The sequence below is a fragment of the Balaenoptera borealis genome, assembly GCF_965194805.1.
Source record: "Balaenoptera borealis genome assembly, contig: HAP1_SCAFFOLD_1069, whole genome shotgun sequence".
In the NCBI taxonomy this organism is placed as follows: Eukaryota; Metazoa; Chordata; class Mammalia; order Artiodactyla; family Balaenopteridae; genus Balaenoptera; species Balaenoptera borealis.
In genome coordinates this window covers 99,998-119,637 of record NW_028123143.1, presented here as the reverse complement: position 1 = coordinate 119,637, position 19,640 = coordinate 99,998, and the positions used below count along the sequence as shown (strand labels likewise).

Here is a 19,640-nt window from a genome sequence, read left to right as displayed (position 1 = left end):
CCTCCCTCTTGAAAGTAATTATAGTTTTACCATGTAAGTTTAATTTCTTATGAAATTATGGATTACTGGATGACTTAATTAATTATTCAAGAATTCACTTATTCATTTAGATTATAAGGTAACAGGAGCCAAGGTGTATGGGACAGTATCTTGAGAGGAGGTGTTTTGGAGTCAGGCAGATAGCCTGGTGCCATTAAGTAGCCATGTGACTTTGGGCAATTTCAACTTCTCTAAGCCTCAGTTTCTTCATGTTTAACGTAGGATAATAACACCTCCCCAATAGAGTTACTGAAAGATCAAAGGAATGAGCACATACAAAGCACTTAGCATAGTCATTAAGTGGTAAATAAGATACTTATATATAGAAATTAAATTTCTGTATCACAGTCTTTGAAGCTGTATCACAAGCTTCAAGTTTACCTTTTTCAAGGACTGTGGTAAAGAAAATGCCTACTTAAAATCAACTACCTGCACAAGGGTACAGTTAGAGAACCTTAACGATATAATCCAGTTGACCTCTAGTTGTCTCCTTCCTGACAGAATTAAACCTAAGCAGTCCAACAAAGATGTTTCTCCTGTTATTTAAACTCCCTAACGGCAGAGATTACACCATTCTCCTTGTGAGCCTTCTTTTTATTGTTTTGTCAGTAACCACTTCACAGATTTTTCCCTAAGTTTTTTTCCTTCCATTCTGTTCTCATTTGAAGATGGAAAGTAATCATTCAGCATTTTCCCCATACACAAAAAGGAATTTATTCCCTGGAGTTAATATTTTTTTCTATTTTAAATGTGTCCAAGTCATAAACTTTTTTATAAGACATCTATTCAGTCTTTTTTAATCTTTACCTTTGCCTTCTCTGAATCCTTTCTAATTTTCCCATTTTCTTCCAAAAACTGGAAACTCCTGTTAAAAATAATATCCTGGGAAGGGCTTGATATTTAATGAAGTAAAGGCGTTAAAACAGGGATCCCCAACCCCTGGAACCCGGCCGCACAGCAGGAGGTGAGCAGCGGGCGAGTGAGCGAAGCTTCATCTGCCTCTCCCCGTCGCTCCCCATCGCTCCCCATCGCTGGCAGTACCGCCTGAACCACCACCCGCCCCTCCCCCATCCGTGGAAAAATTGTCTTCCACGAAACCGGTCCCTGGTGCCAAAAAGGTTAAAGACCGATGCATTAAAAGATTATTATTGTCTCTCACATGTCATTCTTACCAGTGCAGCCCAGCATCATGTCATTGGTTCAGCACAAGCCCTGCAGTGTAGTCATTCAGTCACGCTCGAAATGTGCTGTTCTGATTAACTTTTTCTATATCTTCTTCATCCATCTCTGGACGATGGTTAGATGTTCCAAGTATATCATTCTAAACTATTGAATGCCACACTGTGTTCTTTTGACGGTATGGGATTTTAAAAAATCAGTATGGTGAAGCCCTTCTCTGCAGGACACAAAACCTAGAAACTATGAAAAGAAATTAATAAATGTGACTATTTAAATTTCAGATTTCTGCATAGAAAAGTCGTAAAGTGAGTGACAAACAGAGAAAAATATTTGCAACACATATGACAAAAGGCTTTTATCCTAAACACACATAGCGTGGCTAATCAACAAAAAAAAGTGCTACAGTACAATGAAGTGAATAAAGGATAAAAGAGAGATGGCTTTTGAACATTTTTTTTAAATGCCCAACTCATCCTCACCCAAAAGGCAAATACAGATTTAAACTGTAATCACATATTATTTTTCACCTGTCAGATCATGGAGTTTGATAATACATTGTGCTGGCACTTGCATACATCACTGACATAAGTGTGTATTGGTACAACCTCTTTGGCACCCAATTTGGCAGTATCTCTCAGCAGTTGTAAATGTACCTAACCTGTGACCCAGCAATTCTAAGAATTTATTCTGCAGGTGGTGTACTTGCACCTGGGCAAGTCTGTGCAAGGAAGCACGTAAAAATACTAATTGCAACATTGCCTATAATTCTAAAAGATTAAAGACCATCTAAATGCCCATCAATAGGAAACCAGTTAAATTATGGAGTATCCATACACGGGAAATTTTGCAGCTGTTAAGAGGAATAAAGTAGATTTAATGTGGAACTATTTCTAGGGTAGATCATTTAGCAGGAAAAAAATATGAAAAGTGTGTACAGTACTTTATCATTTTTTAAATAAAAAAGGGTGAGGAAATATGTGCATGTATTCTCACTTAGAATATTTCAAGAAATATACTTAGAAGCTGGAAATAGTGGTTTTGCCTGGAAAGAGGGATGTGGAATGAAGGACAGAGATGGGAAGACTTCCTTTATGCTGTATAGTCTTTTGTACTGTTAGATATCTTTTACCATGTGTCTGTATTATCAATTCCAATTTAATATTTAAAGATTATTTTCTTATTAGACTTACTATGATCTGTCATCATCTTTTTATTACCAGCCCTGCATTGTGCTGGCTCACACTTAGTTTGTGTTCTAGCCTCTTTTCTGATTAACTTTTATCTAGATGTTTTTCATTCATTTGTAAAATATGTTTTGGAATTCTCCGTGTATCACTGAGCTATGGAATGCCATATTTGACATGCATATCTCTAGGGTAATACAGGCATTTTAAAGTCTCAAGAGTAAAAGAGAAATGAACACAAAAAGCGACCTCTAACAAGACCCCTTATAATAAGATTATTTTCAATAATTGTAAGTTGTGATGCATTATACTTTGTATTAGTCTAAGATTTTTCCATAGAAAAAGTAGCTACTTACTGATTGTTTATTTCAATTGCAGCTCAGTGCGATTACAGTACAGAGAAGAAAAGCAGCCTCCATGATGAATCTGGAAAATATTTAAAAATATTCATAGTTCACTCACAGAACTTTAGACTTGGGAAAGCTGTTGGACTAGAAGTTTATTAAAACGGTAAAACCTGCATAGAATGGTTAAGGCTTGTGTCGTTTTGCATAAGCATTTTCCATTCTGTTTTGAGGATTATTGGAAAACAGAACAGCTTCCTGTAAGTAAAGAAAAGGTAATCCTATACTGAGTAGAGAATAAAGCCAGCTGGGAAGAGCTCATTGCCTTCATCAACGTGTCTATTTTTTAATTCCTCCTTTTTCCCTTGGAAGAGCGTAACAGTTTTCAAACTATGCTAATCATGAGAAAGAGTTTTAAGAAATTGCTAGAATTTTAATATTTCAGGTTCCAGAATTTGAGAATTTTACATCTGTTACTCGTAACTCATTTTTAAAGTTCCCAAGTATCCGTTTTATTATTAACTCACATGTAATAAATTATGCACTTTCTAAAATGATGCTGTCATGTATTTTATTTTATTTATTTATTTTTTAATTATAAATTTATTTATTTGGTTGCATTGGGTCTTCGTTGCTGCACGCGGGCTTTCTCTAGTTGCAGCTAGCGGGGGCTGCTCTTCATTGCCGTGCGCAGGCTTCTCGTTGCAGTGGCTTCTCTTGTTGCAGAGCACGGGCTCTAGGCGCACGGGCTTCAGTAGTTGCAGTGCGTGGGCTCAGTAGTTGTGGCGCATGGGCTTAGTTGTTCGTGGCACGTGGGATCTTCCCAGACCAGGGATCGAACCCATGTCCTCTGCATTGGCAGGCAGATTCTTAACCACTGTGCCACCAGGGAAGTCCCTGTCATGTATTTTAATGTATAATTGTAGTGATTCATTTTTACCTTACACGATTTTCAGTATTTATCAAATATTGATATTTAAGAATTTGGGAAGGTTTTCATTTGCTTGTGGTTTTGGGGGTTTTATTTTGTTTTGTTTTTGCTATTACTCAAAGCAGTATTAATCAAATGGAATCTTAAGTTCTGAGACTGCATGGGCATTGAACTAGTGCAGTCCTATTGATTTTCATAGATCCATGTAGTTAGTTACTCTCTGCTCCTAGTTTGAACATGGTGTACCCTGCTTTCTGGTGACTAGGGTAGATGGGTTTGCGTCTGGACAACAAGTTAGGAGACCGTTGCAGTAGTCCAGATAAAAGATAATGAGTTGCGTTTGAGGTGACTTGAAAATATGCATGTGTAAGTATCCAACCAGCAGTCAAAAGTTTAGGACTGGTGCCAACAAATTGGGATAGTCGTGAGGTCTTTGGCGTGGAGCTGAGATCTGAAGCCGTGGAGTGTAGGGGCTTGCCTCCAGGCCTCGTGTGAGGTACTGACCACCTCTTCCCCTCCGTTTCTCATGCTGTATCCCTGATGATGGCCTTCTTTATCTTCCATCATTACGTCATCCTCCCTCCCCACATAGGGCCTCCGCACATACTTTGCCATTTGCACGTTCTTCAGATCACTACTCAGACACCACTGCCTCCGAGAGCCTTCCCTAGCCTCCAGACTGGGTTAGGTCCCCTTGTTGTACTGCTCTTAATATATGCTATATTTTTTTCCTGTATAGCACTTACCAAAATTTGTAAATAACTGTTTTTGAAATTTTTTTCTTTAATGTCATCTCCTCCCCAGCAGACTGCAAGCTCCTTGAGAGTAGGACTCAGGTTTACTATCATTCATCGTTGTATTCTTAGCACTCAACACGGTTCCTTGGGACATGGAATGTATTAAGAATTGTTTGTTCAAAAACTGAAAAAGAGTCTTTAAGGACAGGCCCTTAGAAAATGTCTTCGTTGGTTGAATGAGCTCAGGAAGAAGAGTCACTGGAGGAGACTGAATAGGAGCAGTGAGAGGCTGGTAACCAAGAGAATCCAAGATGACAAAAACTAAAGGACGGATGAAATCTGATCTTATAGGCAGGAGGGGGCAAATGGTTGCTAGTGTCAGACACAACGATGAGACCAAATAATACAGACATGACAGTTAAATGGCAGATAGGCGCTTAGCTTATTTCCATTTCTTAAAGCATTTTTCATTTGATTCTCTAAATTCCTTCCCATGTCATTCACAGACTGATTTCCATGTAATAAGAGTTATGTTCATATTTATGTTTATAGAATATAGTGTTTATTTTTTAAAACTTTTAATTAGAGAAAATGTTAGAATTATATCTGACAAAAGAATGAGACTGTAAGAGAAAGCACTAAAGAAACTAACATTGTAGACAAATGAAATATAAGTATTATTATCCTGTTTTAAAAAGAAAATCTAACTTTCCAGACTTATTTCTTTAAGGTAAAATCTTTCAACATAAGCACTTTCTCCAAACTTTGGCCAAAGGTACCTACTCTTTACATTTTAATACTAATAACCTCCCCCCTCCAGTTGGCTATCTTTCTTGAATACTTAGATATTCTCCAAGAAAAGGGTAAGCTGCTAAAATGCCGATAATAGGCCCTTCTCTGACCTCTGTTCAATTTGAAGAGACTTCAGCTATTAGCAACAGAACTGAACGTGTATGGTTATTTTTCTTCCAGAAAAGTTTGTTAGCTAATGATTTCTAATGTAAAAATGTAGTAGTGTTTTTGACATTCCTCATATTGGTCAGTCTTAACTTCATTTACACAGACAGTATCATTTACTCTGTGAGCTTTATTTTAGGAGACAGGGGAAATGAATAGGAAAGGGAGAAAAGAAATGATATAAATCTGAAATTGGGGGTAACATAGCTAGTTCATTTTATTTATTTGTGTTTCTTTATCGTGTCTCCCTGAGGAAGAAAAGAGATATGATTACCTCTTCTTCACTTTGTATACAAATATGCAAATTGGGACAGCCAACAATCTTCTAATTTCTCCTCTGGTGTGAGAACTATGGGAGAACATTAGTAACAATTCAGTCATTCGTTTATTCAACAAATATGAATATTTCATAGCTGCACAGTCTGCCAAGCCAACTCAGACAAACCAAGGAAGAGCGAAAATACACTTTTAAACATTTTATTATAAATTCTGTTCTTTAGCCATAATGTGTTTTATCAATTTTTCCAAAATAAATCTGTAATAAGCTTTTTTTTGTAAACTTCTTAATCAAAAATAATGACTAATTTTTTTTAGCTTACTTTAAAATGTATGTATACATATAGATATGTATACAGAGAGGAGACAGACACTGCAACACCCCAGTGTTGCCTATGAAATCTGTCCCCTACCAACTTTTTTTTTTTCCTTAATTTTTTTTGGCTGTGCTGCACAGCATTCAGGATCCTAATTCCCCAACCAGGGATCGAACCTGTGCCCCCTGCAGTGGAAGCGCGGAATCTTTTTTTTTGTTTTAATTTATTTATTGTATTTATTTATTTTTGGCTGCATTGGGTCTTTGTTGCTGCGCGTGGGCTTTCTCTAGTTGCGGTGAACGGGGGCTACTCTTTGTTGCAGTGCGTGGGCTTCTCATTGCGGTGGCTTCTCTTGTTGCAGAGCACGGGCTCTAGGTGCACGGGCTCAGTAGTTGTGGCTCGGAGGCTCTAGGTGCATGGGCTTCAGTAGTTGTGACGCACGGGCTTAGTTGCTCCGCGGCATGTGGGATCTTCCCAGACCAGGGCTCGAACCCGTGTCTCCTGCAGTGTGCAGGCAGATTCTCAACCACTGCGCCACCAGGGAAGCCCCGAAGCACGCAATCTTAACTGGACCGCCAAGAGGAGTCCTCACTACCAGCTGTTAAAGCTTAAAAAATGTGTAGCTTTTTTGACAATATTAATGTTCTTAGTATTTACGTAAGGAAGAACTAAGTAAATATGTATATACTTAGATAACAAAAATCATAGGGTGGAAAGGCATTTTTAAAGTAATTTTTTACAACACTGGCACCCACCCAACCACCAAGAAAAAAATCTACACTAAGTAAGTGGCCTTGTAGCCCAAGGGTTCACCACAAAAATTCACACGTGCCCCACATGCCCGTAGACACTCCCAATGCACTAGCTCTAACCCTACACTTATTTCTTCCGCTCAAAAAGTATTTTGGAATGTAAGCAAAGGAGGAAAACATTATAGAGATAACTTTGAACCTGCTCTAGTTTCTTCCTTTTTAAGTACATGTTCTTGTAGCTCACTCCTTTATTTTTAGTAACAAATTACCAGTGTTACTGTGCACAGCTGCTGAAGTTCACTGGGGCGGGGTAGGCAGCTCGCTGTGCCTCGAGGTGGCCCAATCCACTTTGCAACAGCCTTGACCGCTAGAAAGTTCTTGCTGATACTGAACTGAAATGTGTCTCCTCCCTCCGTTCTGCCTTGTACAACAGAGTTAGTCTAAACCATCTTCCACATGGCAGATCTTCAGCCTTTTAAAAGTAATTATCATGCTCTCCCTGTACTTAGTAAGCATCTCCATTTCCTCAGAGGGCTTGGTTTTGAGTCCTTGCACCAGCCAGTCACTGGTCTCTGAAAACATATATATCTCCTTTCACTCTTTCAATAGCTATTTACGAGCACCTTACTTTACACCAGGTATGCTTGGGATGCCTCAGTCTTATGCCCAGAGCCAAACATTATTTTCAGGGTATAAACTATTAATTCCCTTGTTCTGGATCATGACTGGGAATGGTGGGGAGAGGGTAAGTGATACCTGCCCAAGGGGGTGAGAGGGGGGGACAGCTTATTAGAATCTCCAGGGAACTGTGGCTTCACAGTACATACCCTTCCCCTTTCCCTCACCCCAAGAAGAGTGACATATTCTCTTACGGAAGCCTGCTTTGACAATTACTGAGTTAGTGATTCAGGAAAATGTTCATATAATTTCTCATTAGTATTTAGGATGACAGAAAAATGAGAATTACTGGTCTGGAGTCTACGCCATCCATTAATTCAGCTTAAAATCATGTAAGTTTTTTTGGAAGTTGAATCACACTGTTGGACAGATATTGAGCATACTGTTGACTGAAATCTTAAGTTTTTTCTGAAGGTTTTGTTGCTAAGCCAGATCTTTGCCCCAGAAGCTGGACTGGTCATTTATCGCTTTTCATTATATTATTACAGCGTGCTGAAGTCATTTTACCTCCTAATTCTGTCATCCAGTTTGTTACCTATAAGCATAGGAACTGTGTCTAATTTTGTTTTATTGCTATATTTCTTGCATCCATGACAATTTTTTATTTACAGTGAATTCCATCTACAGCTTTGATAAACATGCCACCCATATTTTCATGAAAATCACTGAAAAAATGAGAACTTGACAGATCTGAGTGCAGTCAGTCTCTTCGAGCGCACCAACCACCACCTCCCATGACAGGTTATAATCAGGACCCATGAGGCATGGTCAGTCAACCTGTTTTTAATCGAGCCCATATTGCAGCTTCTACGCTATCATAAAAACATCAAGAAAGACCTAGGCTTCTGCCTAGGAAAGTTCATTTATGCTGCACCTGTCATACTTCCCAGACCTAATCTAGTAATCCTGTCTGAGAAGACAAGTTAGATGGGTTTCTTCTTAGTAAATCCATGTAGCTTCCTAGTAATCACTGCTTGTTCCTTTTACGTTTATTTAAAACCCTTTCAGTCCTTTAGTATGGCATCACGGAAACTCTTCGGTCATGATTTTTATCCTTTTTTCCAAGAATAAGAAAGCCATCAGATCATAATATGATGTATGAGGAAATCTGTTGGCACTTAGATCTGTGAAGATTAAAAATACGAGACTAGGATTTCCTTTCATGTGAACCGTGCTCTAGGGGATAAGGGAGAAGGAGAGTAGCTACAGTCATGTTTCTGCAAATAACCAAAAGAATCCATTGGATCCACTGGAGAATCTTCCCCTGGATCTACAATAACCATGCCGATCTGTATTAATAATGTCTATTTATTGAGCACCTACCTTATACAAGCATTGTGCTAGCATTTTGCATTTATTATCTTGTATAATCCAACAACCCTGCTAGGTAGGTGTTGCCATTCCTTTTCCGAACATATAAGGTGTCATAAAAGTTAAACACCTGGCCCAGGGTCACATAGATGGAGAGTAGCACTGCAGGCTTTCAAACCAGGTCTCTCCAACACCAGATCCCTTCTGCCAACACTGCATCCTTAAGAGTCTGCAGAATTCGTGCTTTTGACACCTCCCCCATTTGCTGACAGTGACTGAGTAGTCGCCTCTACAGGTTCTCTGAGTGCCCCCAGGGTTTTTTTGTTTGTTTTTTACATTTATTGTGTACTTTACTTCTATTATTATTGCATTATAATATATAATGAAATAATTATACAACTCACCATAATGCAGAATCAGTGGGAGCCCTGAGCTTGTTTTCCTGCAACTAGATGGTCCCATCTGGGAGGGATGGGAGACAGTGACACCGATGTGTGTTGCTTATGTCCAGTCTGCTCCGTGATCTCGTTTTGGTCGCTGTCACTGCAGAAGACCCTGCTTCACAAAGATAGGATGTTGGAAATGGAAGCAGGCTTTTCAGTGCTTTGGTGGCAATCTCAGGATATTCCGCCTTGACTTTAATCCAGAACATAGGGAGATTTGAAGTTGTCTCAAACATACTTTTAAGGCCACCGTCATTTGTGATCTCAAACAGTTGATCCTCTTCTAGCACGGACAACGTTGATTCACCAGGCTTATTCACAGATGGGTAGCAGATCCATTCCTTCCCAGTTCAGGGGTCTTTTGTGGTTGGGAAGTAGTGCTCAAAGTCTTTTGAAAGCTGAGATAGGTGATCATGCACCAGCTCGGAGAAAGAAGGCCCTGGCTTAGTCTCTTTCAAAATCTCTGCTAATGTTTGAAACATGTCAAAAATCCCAGTGTTCACACGTCTTCTCTTATACACAGAAGTGAGATGGCTTTCTAAAAGTAGATCACTGGCCAGAGCTTTTGAGTTACAAGAACCACTTCAAAGATTTCTTTTAGAAAAACAGTCACCACTGGCAGCACATTTCAGTGACACAGAATGGGTCGCAAAACTTGCTTACTTGTGTGGCATATTCAACCTGCTCAACAAACTCAATCTGTCACTTCAAGGGAGAACGGCAACTGTGTTCAAGTTGGCAGATAAAGTGACTGCATTCAAAGCCCAACTGGAATTACGGGTGCCCCGGGGTTTAATTCCTCTGCATCCCAAGGCTCGAACTCACTGTAAACAGCTCGGTACTCTCAAACAAGTGCTTCATCCTAGACTTCAGGTAACTCTTACTAGTGTCCATTCTTTCCTTTTCAGTTCAAGGATTCGTGTTCTTGATAGAAAATACAGACACAAAATAGGTTTTGAAAAATTCTGCGTTCACTTTTTCATTCATCAGCCTTATTATAACGAGTCGGAGCTGTGACCGAGTCTTTCTTTGCCTTTTCTGACTCTGACTCTAACCCAAAAAGCCCTTTTGGTTATCAAATTATATGCATTACATAGAAAACTTCCTAAGAAAAGCATCTTCATATCTAGTGGGATTTGGGTATTTTTTCAAACCTTGAAAAGAAATTGGCCATAACCTAAAAAGTCAAGTAACTTTAGTGAAAAATATAGATCTAAGCAAAGGAAGTTATATAAATTAGTGGGTTACCTCCTTTAAAGGTTTCCAGATTTCTTTACTTTTTTTTTTTTGATTGCCTTATAAAGCTTTCTTTTTTTCAATTGAAGTACAGTTGATGTGCAGCATTATGTTACAAGTGTACCATATAGTGACTCACAATGTTTAAAGGTTATAAGCTATAAAATATTGTCTATATTCCCCATGTTGTACGATATATCCTTGCAGCCTATTTTATACGTAATAGTTTGTACCTCCTAATCTTCTACCACTACATTGCCCCTCTTCCCTTCCCTCTCCCCACTGGTAACCATTAGTTTATTCTCTATATAGGTAAGTCTTCTTCTTTGTTATATTCACCAGTGTGTTGTATTTTTTAGATTCCATATATAACTGATATCATACAGTATTTGTCTTTCTCTGTCTGACTTATTTTACTTGGTATAATACCCTCCAAGTCTATTCATGTTGTTGCAAATGGCAAAATTTCTTTCTTTTTCATGGCTGAATAGTATTCCATTGCATGTATATGTGTGTATATATACACATACATAGACGTGTGTGTGTGTGTATCTATCTATATATATATATCCTTTATCCATTCATCTGTTGATGGACACGGGTTGCTTCCATGTCCTGCCTGTTGTAAATAATGCTGCTGTGAACAGTGAGGGTGCGTGTGTCTTTTTGAATTAGAGTTTTCGTCTTTTCCAGTTATATGCCCAGGAGTGGAATTGCAGCATCATATGGTAGCTCTATTTTTAGTTTTTTAAGGACCATCCAAACTGTTTTCCACAGTATGGAATTTACATTCCCACCAACCACATCCTTGCCAACATTTGTTATTTGTGTTCTTTTTATGATGGCCATTCTGACAGGTGTGAGGTGATACATCATTGTGGTTTCGATTTGCACTTCCCTGATGATTAGCAGTGTTGAACATCTTTTCCTGTGCCTGTTGGCCGTCTGCATTTCCTCTTTGGAAAAATGTCTATTCAGGTCTTCTGCCCATTTTTTAATCAGGTTTTTTTTTTTGATGTTGAGTTATATGAACTGTTTATATATTTTGGATATTAACCCCTTATCAACCATATCATTTGCAAATATTTTCTCCCATTCAGTAGGTTGTCTTTTCATTTTGTTTATGGTTTCCTTTGCTATGCAAAAGCTTTTAAGTTTAATTAGGTCCTATTTGTTTATTTTTGGTTTTATTTCCTTTGCTTTAGGAGACAGATCAAAAAAAAAATACTGACAGATTTCTTTAATAGGTGGTGACAATTTCACCAAAAAAAATTTACCAAATATCTACCAAAAAATAATAAATATGTTAAATTGTGTTTAGCAATTATAAAGTGGTTGATACTATATTATATGATTTTCCTGTGTCGAAATAAGCATGGTATTTTAAAGCAAGGTATTTGAAAAGTATTTACTTACTTTGAGTATTTGGGACTCTTTGAGGCAAAGATATGACCACAAGCATTTGATATGAAAAAGAGAAGCTCAAATGATTCAAACTGTAAAGCTGGAGCAGAGCCAAAATGAGCAAGCAAAGAAGGAAGGCACCTTTGAGGCTGCTACATGGAGGAGGGAAACACCAGAGAAAAAGATTTGCTTCATGAAGAAATGGTCTCACACTGATGAGAATCCGGAAATTAAGCCATCAGCCAGATTAATAGGTAAACTAACCATAATTAACCCATAATTATAAATGTACTATTTAGAACTCTGCCATATATAAGCCAAGTAGTAGTGAGAATATCAGGATACTTTAGTGATACATTAGGAATGATGGTATGCATTTTTTTTCTTTTATCTTTGCTATTTAATCTGCTTGACTTATTTATAAAAGCTAACCAGATTTATTATACTTTATATCACAAAAATACTGAATTGAAGGTTTTGCATAGCATCAAAGTTTTAAGACATTAGTCCTAACTGCAGATTCATCGTCAAGAAGCAATGTGATTTTAAATAATTCTCTTTAACTTTCCAAGTAACGTGTCAGGATATAGAGAAAATTATTCTTTGAGTTCTTGATAGCAGTGCTATTTTTTTATCATAGGCATATATTTTATATCTGTAAATACGTGTGTGCATGTGTGTGTTACATAAATGTATAGGACACTAAATTAACTAATTCCATTCTCCCTAGAAGAAGGCAGGGACTAACTGACTACAAGCCAACAATATTGCTCATTACCCATTAGGTTATGTTCATAGTCATTCAAGCAGTACATTAACATAATATTTTAAACCAAGATAATTAGCTTTACTTTACAGAAATTCATTGAACTAAAAGTTCACACGTATACTCCTCCATATACTCAAAAACACGTGAACTACTTTATGTGAACTCTTTTTATATTCTGAGAGGCAGTAGAGCCCAGGGGGCTTAGCTGCAGCCTGGCTAGGATTGACGCCCAGCTCTACCACCTACTGACCTTGAGCAAATTACTTAATTTCTGTGCCTCCGTTTCCTCATCTGCAGATAGATAATAGTGCCTTCCTCACATGCTGTGAGGTTTAAACAAATTAATATGCATAAAATACCAAGCAGTGCTTTTGCCATTTGATAAGCCTTTTGTAATCATCTACAGAAGCCTGGAGGTTCTCTGACAAGCATGTGGAATAACAAAGTCAGTTTTTATTGTGGAAGTTATCACTATGGAGATAGCGCTGGCAAGACTGCAGCAAACTGGGAGGAGTGATTAATTTCAGCAAGACTTGAATCAAGGAAACCAGGTAAGAGGCTGCTGCAGTAATCCAGGCAAGAAATGATGAGGCTTGAACACTATATGGCAAGCGGTAGTGGGATTAAGAGAAGCAAAAGATGCTGAAGAGGTATTACGTATAATACATAGACCTAGATCACCATTTGGCTACAGGAGTTGAAGAAATAAGAACAGGTTCCAGGCTTGGATGGCATTCTCTTAAGGCAGGATATAGAAAAGGATGAGTTCCAAAAATCTCAAGTACCTGCATACATCAAAGAGGAAATGCCCAACGAGCAGTCCACCAGCACTCAGGAAAAGCTGGATTGCAGCAACATCAAACTTAGCAGCATAGGGAATGGTCAAAGTCAAGGAAGGAGATAACAGATTTGCTTTTACCCTCTTTTTCAGTCAAAGTCTGGCGCACATCATCTAATGCAGTTCTGAGCACTGCAGGGAAATCATATTGAAGATTTCAACCTTGAAGTTAACTGCGAAGTTTGCTGCAGATGGCGAATGTTTCAAAGGTAGAAACCGTTTTCTAAGTGATCTGGCTAAAAACACATACACGAGTCCCTGGTGCCACGTTTCCCATCACATGTTGCAGAATTGCCAGCAATAGGCCCTACCTCTGGCTCCTGGGGACTTAATTTCCCTAGAGAACTATCTTGGTTATTCAACTTTAGACCTTGTAGGAAGAATCACAGTTATTTCTCTCTGGGGTCTTACTCAGAGCAAGCTACATGGAAGTAAATAGTCACTAAGGAGGAACAAGGAGAAATAAACAAGCTTTTAGCCAAATGTATGAACAATTCATGTTTAAAAAAACTGGCCAAATATTTACAAAAATTGTAAATTAGGGACTGTACCGCTACCCTGTTGTGACTCCTGTACATTGTAATCTACATGAGAATATGTAACCCTCCCGGCTTTTGCTGTTCCCAACACAAAGGTGCATTTCATTATATGCTAATGCCTGCATGTAGTGGTTGAGTAAAGCCTCTTTCAGGCAGGGAGAACACCAAACTAGAAATTAGAACTAGGGCCTTGGCCCAGTCCCGCCAATGCCTAATGCTATGATGTGGGACATGTCTTCTTTGTAGAATAGAGATACCTCTTCTTTGCTCTAATGTTCCAGAATTCTGTGATCAAAAGAATGCATTTAATGAAACTGCCCTTTGAAAATTATTTTTTAAAAGCCTTATAAACACAGTCTCCCTGTCATTCAGAAATAACATTTTTTTGCCTCAGAAGGCTTATCAGTCAACATTATGTTGAAGAAGTCAGTGTCTTGTTCCTAATCATAAAAATAATAGCCAAACATTTACCAAATGCCTACTACATGCTTTATATGAGATGCTCTATGAGCTTGCTTTAAATATTACAGCAACCCCAGGAAGATAGTAGGATGTCACTGTCTTTTCACAGAAGGGAAAATTGAGGCTTATAAAGGTTAGGTGACTTGGCAAAGGTCACACAGCTGGTGAACTGTACTTCAGCCTTTAAACCCAGGTGTCTCCAACCCTAATGTGTAAGTTGCTTCAACTGGTTGTTTTCAGATCTAAAACTGTATTCTGGAAAGAACTCCAGGTGGGGAACCCTAAAATCAAACCATTATCATATGTCAGTGTCTCACCATCAAAGCTGAGCCAGAAAGCAGCCTAGTGAACCTGTGCTCTTACACAGTCTTGTCCCGTTCCCTGCAGTGCGCGTTCCTGATCTAAGCTGTGAGACTGTCGACGTGTACCGTCATGTGAGACGTCACACACGTATGCAGCTAAGTCATATACATCTAAATGTTTAGCAAAACCAGATTTCAAGACACTCTCAAATGTATTGCAAAATGTACAGCATTTATTCACATACAGACAAAAAGGCACAAATTCTACTAAATAGTTCAACAAAAAAATACAGCTGTCCTCAACTAGTTTTATAAATACTTTCAAAAAGGGGGTAGAAATAAATACAGGATTGGGCCATGTCATATAAAATAGTCATCTCTACATATACTTTGTTTAATTCTGATTTTTAACTCTTCATGCACCTTTTTTTTTTTTCAACTTTAGCTGAATGGACACCAAGCTAGGCACATAGTGAAAAATCCTCTGTACAAGGTTACAAATGTAATGACAAGTTTGTCCATTTCAAAATAATTAAGATCTGTACACAACACATATAACCCTTCAATTTAGATTTTGTGTTTATAACCTAACAAATGACATTCCAGGCAACTTTACAAAAGTTTAACTAGCCTACATTTTGACATAATACATCATTGATCATAATCAAAGATATTTCTTGGTCAGGATGCACAAGGAAAGATAAAGCTTTAAAAAAAAAAAAAAAAGAAGAAGAAGGAGAAGGAGAGAAGAGCAAATGGTTCCATACTCAGAGGGCAAGTGGGCAGGTTTTGCTGGCTGCAGCTCATGCCGCCTCGTACAGAGTTCCCAGCAGGACATGAAACTCACTCACTCACAGAGCTGCCATTACACTGTCAGAGAAACCGAGCTCTGTACCATTTGCATTTCAGAGCAGGAATTAACAGTGTGGGCTTTTTGTTTTTGGGTGTTTTGTTCTTGTGTGGGGTTTTTTTGTTTGTTTTGTTTTGTTTTGTTTTGTTTTTGGTTCAGCATAACTTGGAACGTTTGAAAGCTTTTCAACCTAAATGTGGGGAAAAAACAGGTAAGGCATTATTTTTGCACAAAACTAGCATTCCTAATAGTGCAAATGAATCTGGTACCTCTTATAATGGTGAGAGGTCATACACTTACTAGAATTTAGATTTTCTTTCTATGGCTTGACAAATTATCCCTCTATATATTCTACTCTCACCCAGAGCTGTTGCTGTAGTCAAAAGATAACTGTAAATCGAGTCCACCTTCTCCTGTATCCAGCAAAAGGTTTTTTGCTCATATGCAGAAAAAAAAAAAATTTTTTTTTAAATTATGCCAAGTTAATGTACAACTTGGATTCATAAGAAACTTCTAGTATCTGTAGCAACAGTTTATCTGGACAACAGTCTTTGAAAAATGAGCCCCATAGCTCAAAAATAGTCAATCTAAAAACCTGGGTCATTCTTTCCCCTCCCCTGAATTAGCTACTAAAATGTATTCGAAAAGTTAAGACTTGGTTTGAAAATGTCATACATACAATGGGGATGTATCAGATCTACTATTTGATCATCTGATAAAACTTGCATAGCAAGATGGAATTCAATAAGCCTTTTTCCTTGTTGACAATCATCTGGAAGACTTGAAAGGTAACTACAGAACTCAAAGCATTACTCATTAAGTATCAGAATGTCCCTGCCACATGGAAACAAATGTATAAATGAATCAGGAATCTGGATACTGATATTAACAAACTAAAGGATAATTTAGGGGAAGTTGGGCTTGTTCCAAGTGCCCATAATTCTAAATCTCATTGCTACTTAAACTTTCCTTAAGTTTGATTCACAACTACATTGAATTCCAAAAAAAATTAACAGGACCTTAACACTACCCACTGTCTTAATACATAATGCACTGCAGTGAGTGCAAGAACAGAACATTGTACTGAAATTTAATGCTAACTTTGTTATTGCTGATAACTTCCTAGTTATTGCCGTTTGCAATTAGAAAGTCCAAGTTACGAACTAGAGCTTAGAACTCTGACTCCAGAAAACCTATTACACTTCAATCTCTTTCCTGTATAACCTTGGTCAATCAATGTGGTAAGAGGTTATCGCAACTTATTGCCTTTCTATTTTTTTTTTTTTAAATATAACCTATTTTGCTTTTTTTTTCCTTTTTTTTTTTTTTTTTTTTTTTAAAGGAATCCGTTCATGTTGGAAGGCCGGATTCCCCAACATATGCACTAGTGGTCGGCTCTGGGAAATATGAGTCACCAGAGTCTGGAAGTTCATCACTTGAACTTGAATAGCCATTGTATTCTTGGAAGCCAGATGATGGCCAGTTTTTGCCAATGGCCAGCGAAATTCCAAGCTGGCCCAAAAGGCAGTGGTTAGGGAAGAGAAAGGTCAAGAGGACTGGTAAAGACGGGACCTCAACTGCCCTTTCTCATAGATGGAACTTTGTAATGGCTTCACTCTCCACCAGCCCTATGTCCACAACACATTCAAGGGCTTCCGGCAGCAGGACCTTGCTTACATTTACCCTAAATCTCCAAGCTCCAGCAGCTCTACCCTGTCCCTTCAGATCTTCCAGTAATGACTTTTAAACTTTCTCTTCCCTCATCTGCTATATTTACACATGAATTCCCTAGAGTTACTGAAGCTTCAGAGCTACTGCCCGTATACTATAATGCAACAAAAACAGCCTTGTGGGCCAAAGTATAAATACGATTTCAAGATCCACCACAGTCCTAGAAAATAAGTTTTATGGGCTATTAAATGGTACGTGAGCGTTTCTCAAGAACCATATCTGATTCTGTATATTCAGGTAACCAAGAGTTTGTGCTTTGGGAAGAATACAGAGGGCAATAAAACCTCATAAGGCTTATTTAAAAGCCTTGCCCTCTTTAGAAACTTGTTTCATCCATCCTTATTTTAGTGTTTCATTCAGCCTCTAGTCTTAGCAGTGTCTTACGGTTACAATCTAACTCTTTGTGTTTCCTCCACAAGTTGCAAATAACACACTTCTCACAACAATGATTTATAAATGACTCTGAAAAAAAAAAATTCAATCTGAATTGCAAGTAAATGTGTTTGTTTGTGTAGCTCAGGAGTGATGGGTTTCTGCTCGTCCCCCGTGTCCGAACTCTCGCCTGCTCGATGACAAGCCCGTGGTGCTCCCAAGCCGTCTCTGTTTCATCAAGAGGCCAAAATGCTTCTCCTGATAATGTCTGTCCTCCTGTTGATAGTGCTGCTGGCATGCATACATTTCTTTTCCGATGCCTCGCTCTCAGAGTCACTCATTTCTACATCAGGGACGTACCCGTCATTCTCATGGTCAGATTGCAGCTTGCTCTTTGCCCTCTCCTTGGCTGGAACTCGGCCTAAGCCCAAACAGGGGTAGTCTGAGTGCTGGCGGCAGGGCCCCTCGCGGGCCTCTCCCTGCTGCTGCCGTTCCCCCTTCTTTGGAATCCGGAATCCTCCCCAGTTTTTCACTGGGCTAGCAGGTGTTGTAGGCACTTTGACTGCAGTCTGGTTACAGTTTACTTTGATTAGGGAGCCGTTGCACTTGGGCACCATCTCCTTCCTCATGCCGGGTGCTGACTGCCCCACTCCAGGGGAGGTGGCAGCTCTTGTGTTGTCCACATGCCTCTGGGACACGTCTGTGGACCTGAGAGGCTTGTGACTCTGTTTGAAAGGTCTGTCCTTCAAGTCTCCCTTACCAAGATCACAATGAAAACGGTGGTCTCTTCTGTTCCCGTGGTCTGGCATCACCACACCGTTTTTCTGTTGTGCTGATATGAGACGTGCTTCTGCAAAGGTCTTTTCAAAACTCAAAAAGCTCTCTGGGACCACCATCCCCTCCCTTCTACTGCACAGGTCTGGCTGCTTTAGCAGGGTTTTGCCTTCACTCCCAGCACTACTCTGCAATGGATCTCGCTTGTGGGGCTTTTTCATCGCGTGAACCAAGGAAGTGCCCATTTGCTTCCTGAAGAATGCAGAGTGCCACCTCAGGTCCTCTATCTGGGGGGCGTCGGGGCCCACAGAAGGACTGTTAAACAGAAGCATGTTTTCCAGTGAGGAGGAGGAGCAGGAAGAAGAAGGCACACCTATGAACATAAAACCACAGATAAAGAAAAAATTACAGCAGAAGCAAATCCGGAATAATAAAATTCTAGACCCCTAGCAGGGCCTACTAATGCAGACTTCCCACCCGACAGTAAAACATACAGCCACCCAGTTTGTAAAAGTTTGGTTTTTATAGTAAAGGTATTACCTGCCGTGAGAATCTGAATACTCAATATGCTCTATTTTCTAAAACAGCTTAAGTTCATGTACTTTTTCATGAAACAATGTCTTTTCAAGGAATACATTTTCCGTCAAACAAAATAACTGATCTGATTTTCAAATGGGATTCACTGCGGAATCCGTCTGCGGTGAAGCAAGCACTGCTTCCACCCGGTCTCAGAGCAGCGCCTGCCAAGAGCTGCCACCTGCCACACCTACAGACGGGGGCGGGGACTGGGGCTCTTAAGGTTCTTTCTCCAAATTATCTGCACCCTCACAGGGCTACATGGCTATGATGAGGATAAATACACGTCAATTGTGAAATGAATAAAGGAAGGTGTTTGAAATCATTCTTGACACAGAGTACATCTGTTTACTCTCATATGTAAAACCCATTTGTGGAATTAAACTGAATTGCCATCCAACACAAGGATAAGTTAAACTGGTGTTTTTCAAACATTTCTGAGGCAAATCACAGTTAAGAACTAAGTTTCACAATGTAACCCAGTAAAAGCTCACTTTTCATGCAATCATATTAGCCTTCATCGCTTGATAGGCACTCTGACAGTTTCTATTCTATTTCACTTGTGTTAATGCTAGTGATGACCTGCTAAATTCATCTCACAACCCGGTAATAAATTGTAACCCTCAGTTTGAAAAATAC

The 19,640-nt window shown here is 39.0% G+C and overlaps 2 protein-coding genes and 1 long non-coding RNA gene across 14 annotated transcripts in view; 2 read left to right on the top strand and 1 right to left on the bottom strand.

Moving 5' to 3' along the window:
- Positions 1-3,067, top strand: part of LOC309621848 (sodium channel and clathrin linker 1-like) — a 121,719-nt gene extending 118,652 nt beyond the window's left edge. For both annotated transcript variants that reach the window (XM_082409176.1, XM_082409175.1), the window contains exon 12: positions 2,781-3,067. In XM_082409176.1, coding sequence (XP_082265302.1) covers positions 2,781-2,843 — 63 coding nt within the window. In that variant the 3' untranslated portion in view covers positions 2,844-3,067. The remainder of the gene's footprint in view (positions 1-2,780) is intronic.
- Positions 3,068-6,480: 3,413 nt separating this feature from the next.
- LOC309621847 lies at positions 6,481-15,454 on the top strand. The gene is made up of 2 exons (XR_014240290.1): positions 6,481-13,108; positions 13,489-15,454. It is a non-coding gene; the product is annotated as an uncharacterized lncRNA (long non-coding RNA).
- JADE1 (jade family PHD finger 1) overlaps positions 14,910-19,640 on the bottom strand; it is a 57,089-nt gene continuing 52,358 nt past the window's right edge. For all 11 annotated transcript variants that reach the window (XM_082409166.1, XM_082409169.1, XM_082409172.1 and 8 more), the window contains one exon: positions 14,910-18,798. In XM_082409166.1, the coding sequence (XP_082265292.1) occupies positions 17,888-18,798 (911 nt within the window). In that variant the 3' untranslated portion in view covers positions 14,910-17,887. The remainder of the gene's footprint in view (positions 18,799-19,640) is intronic.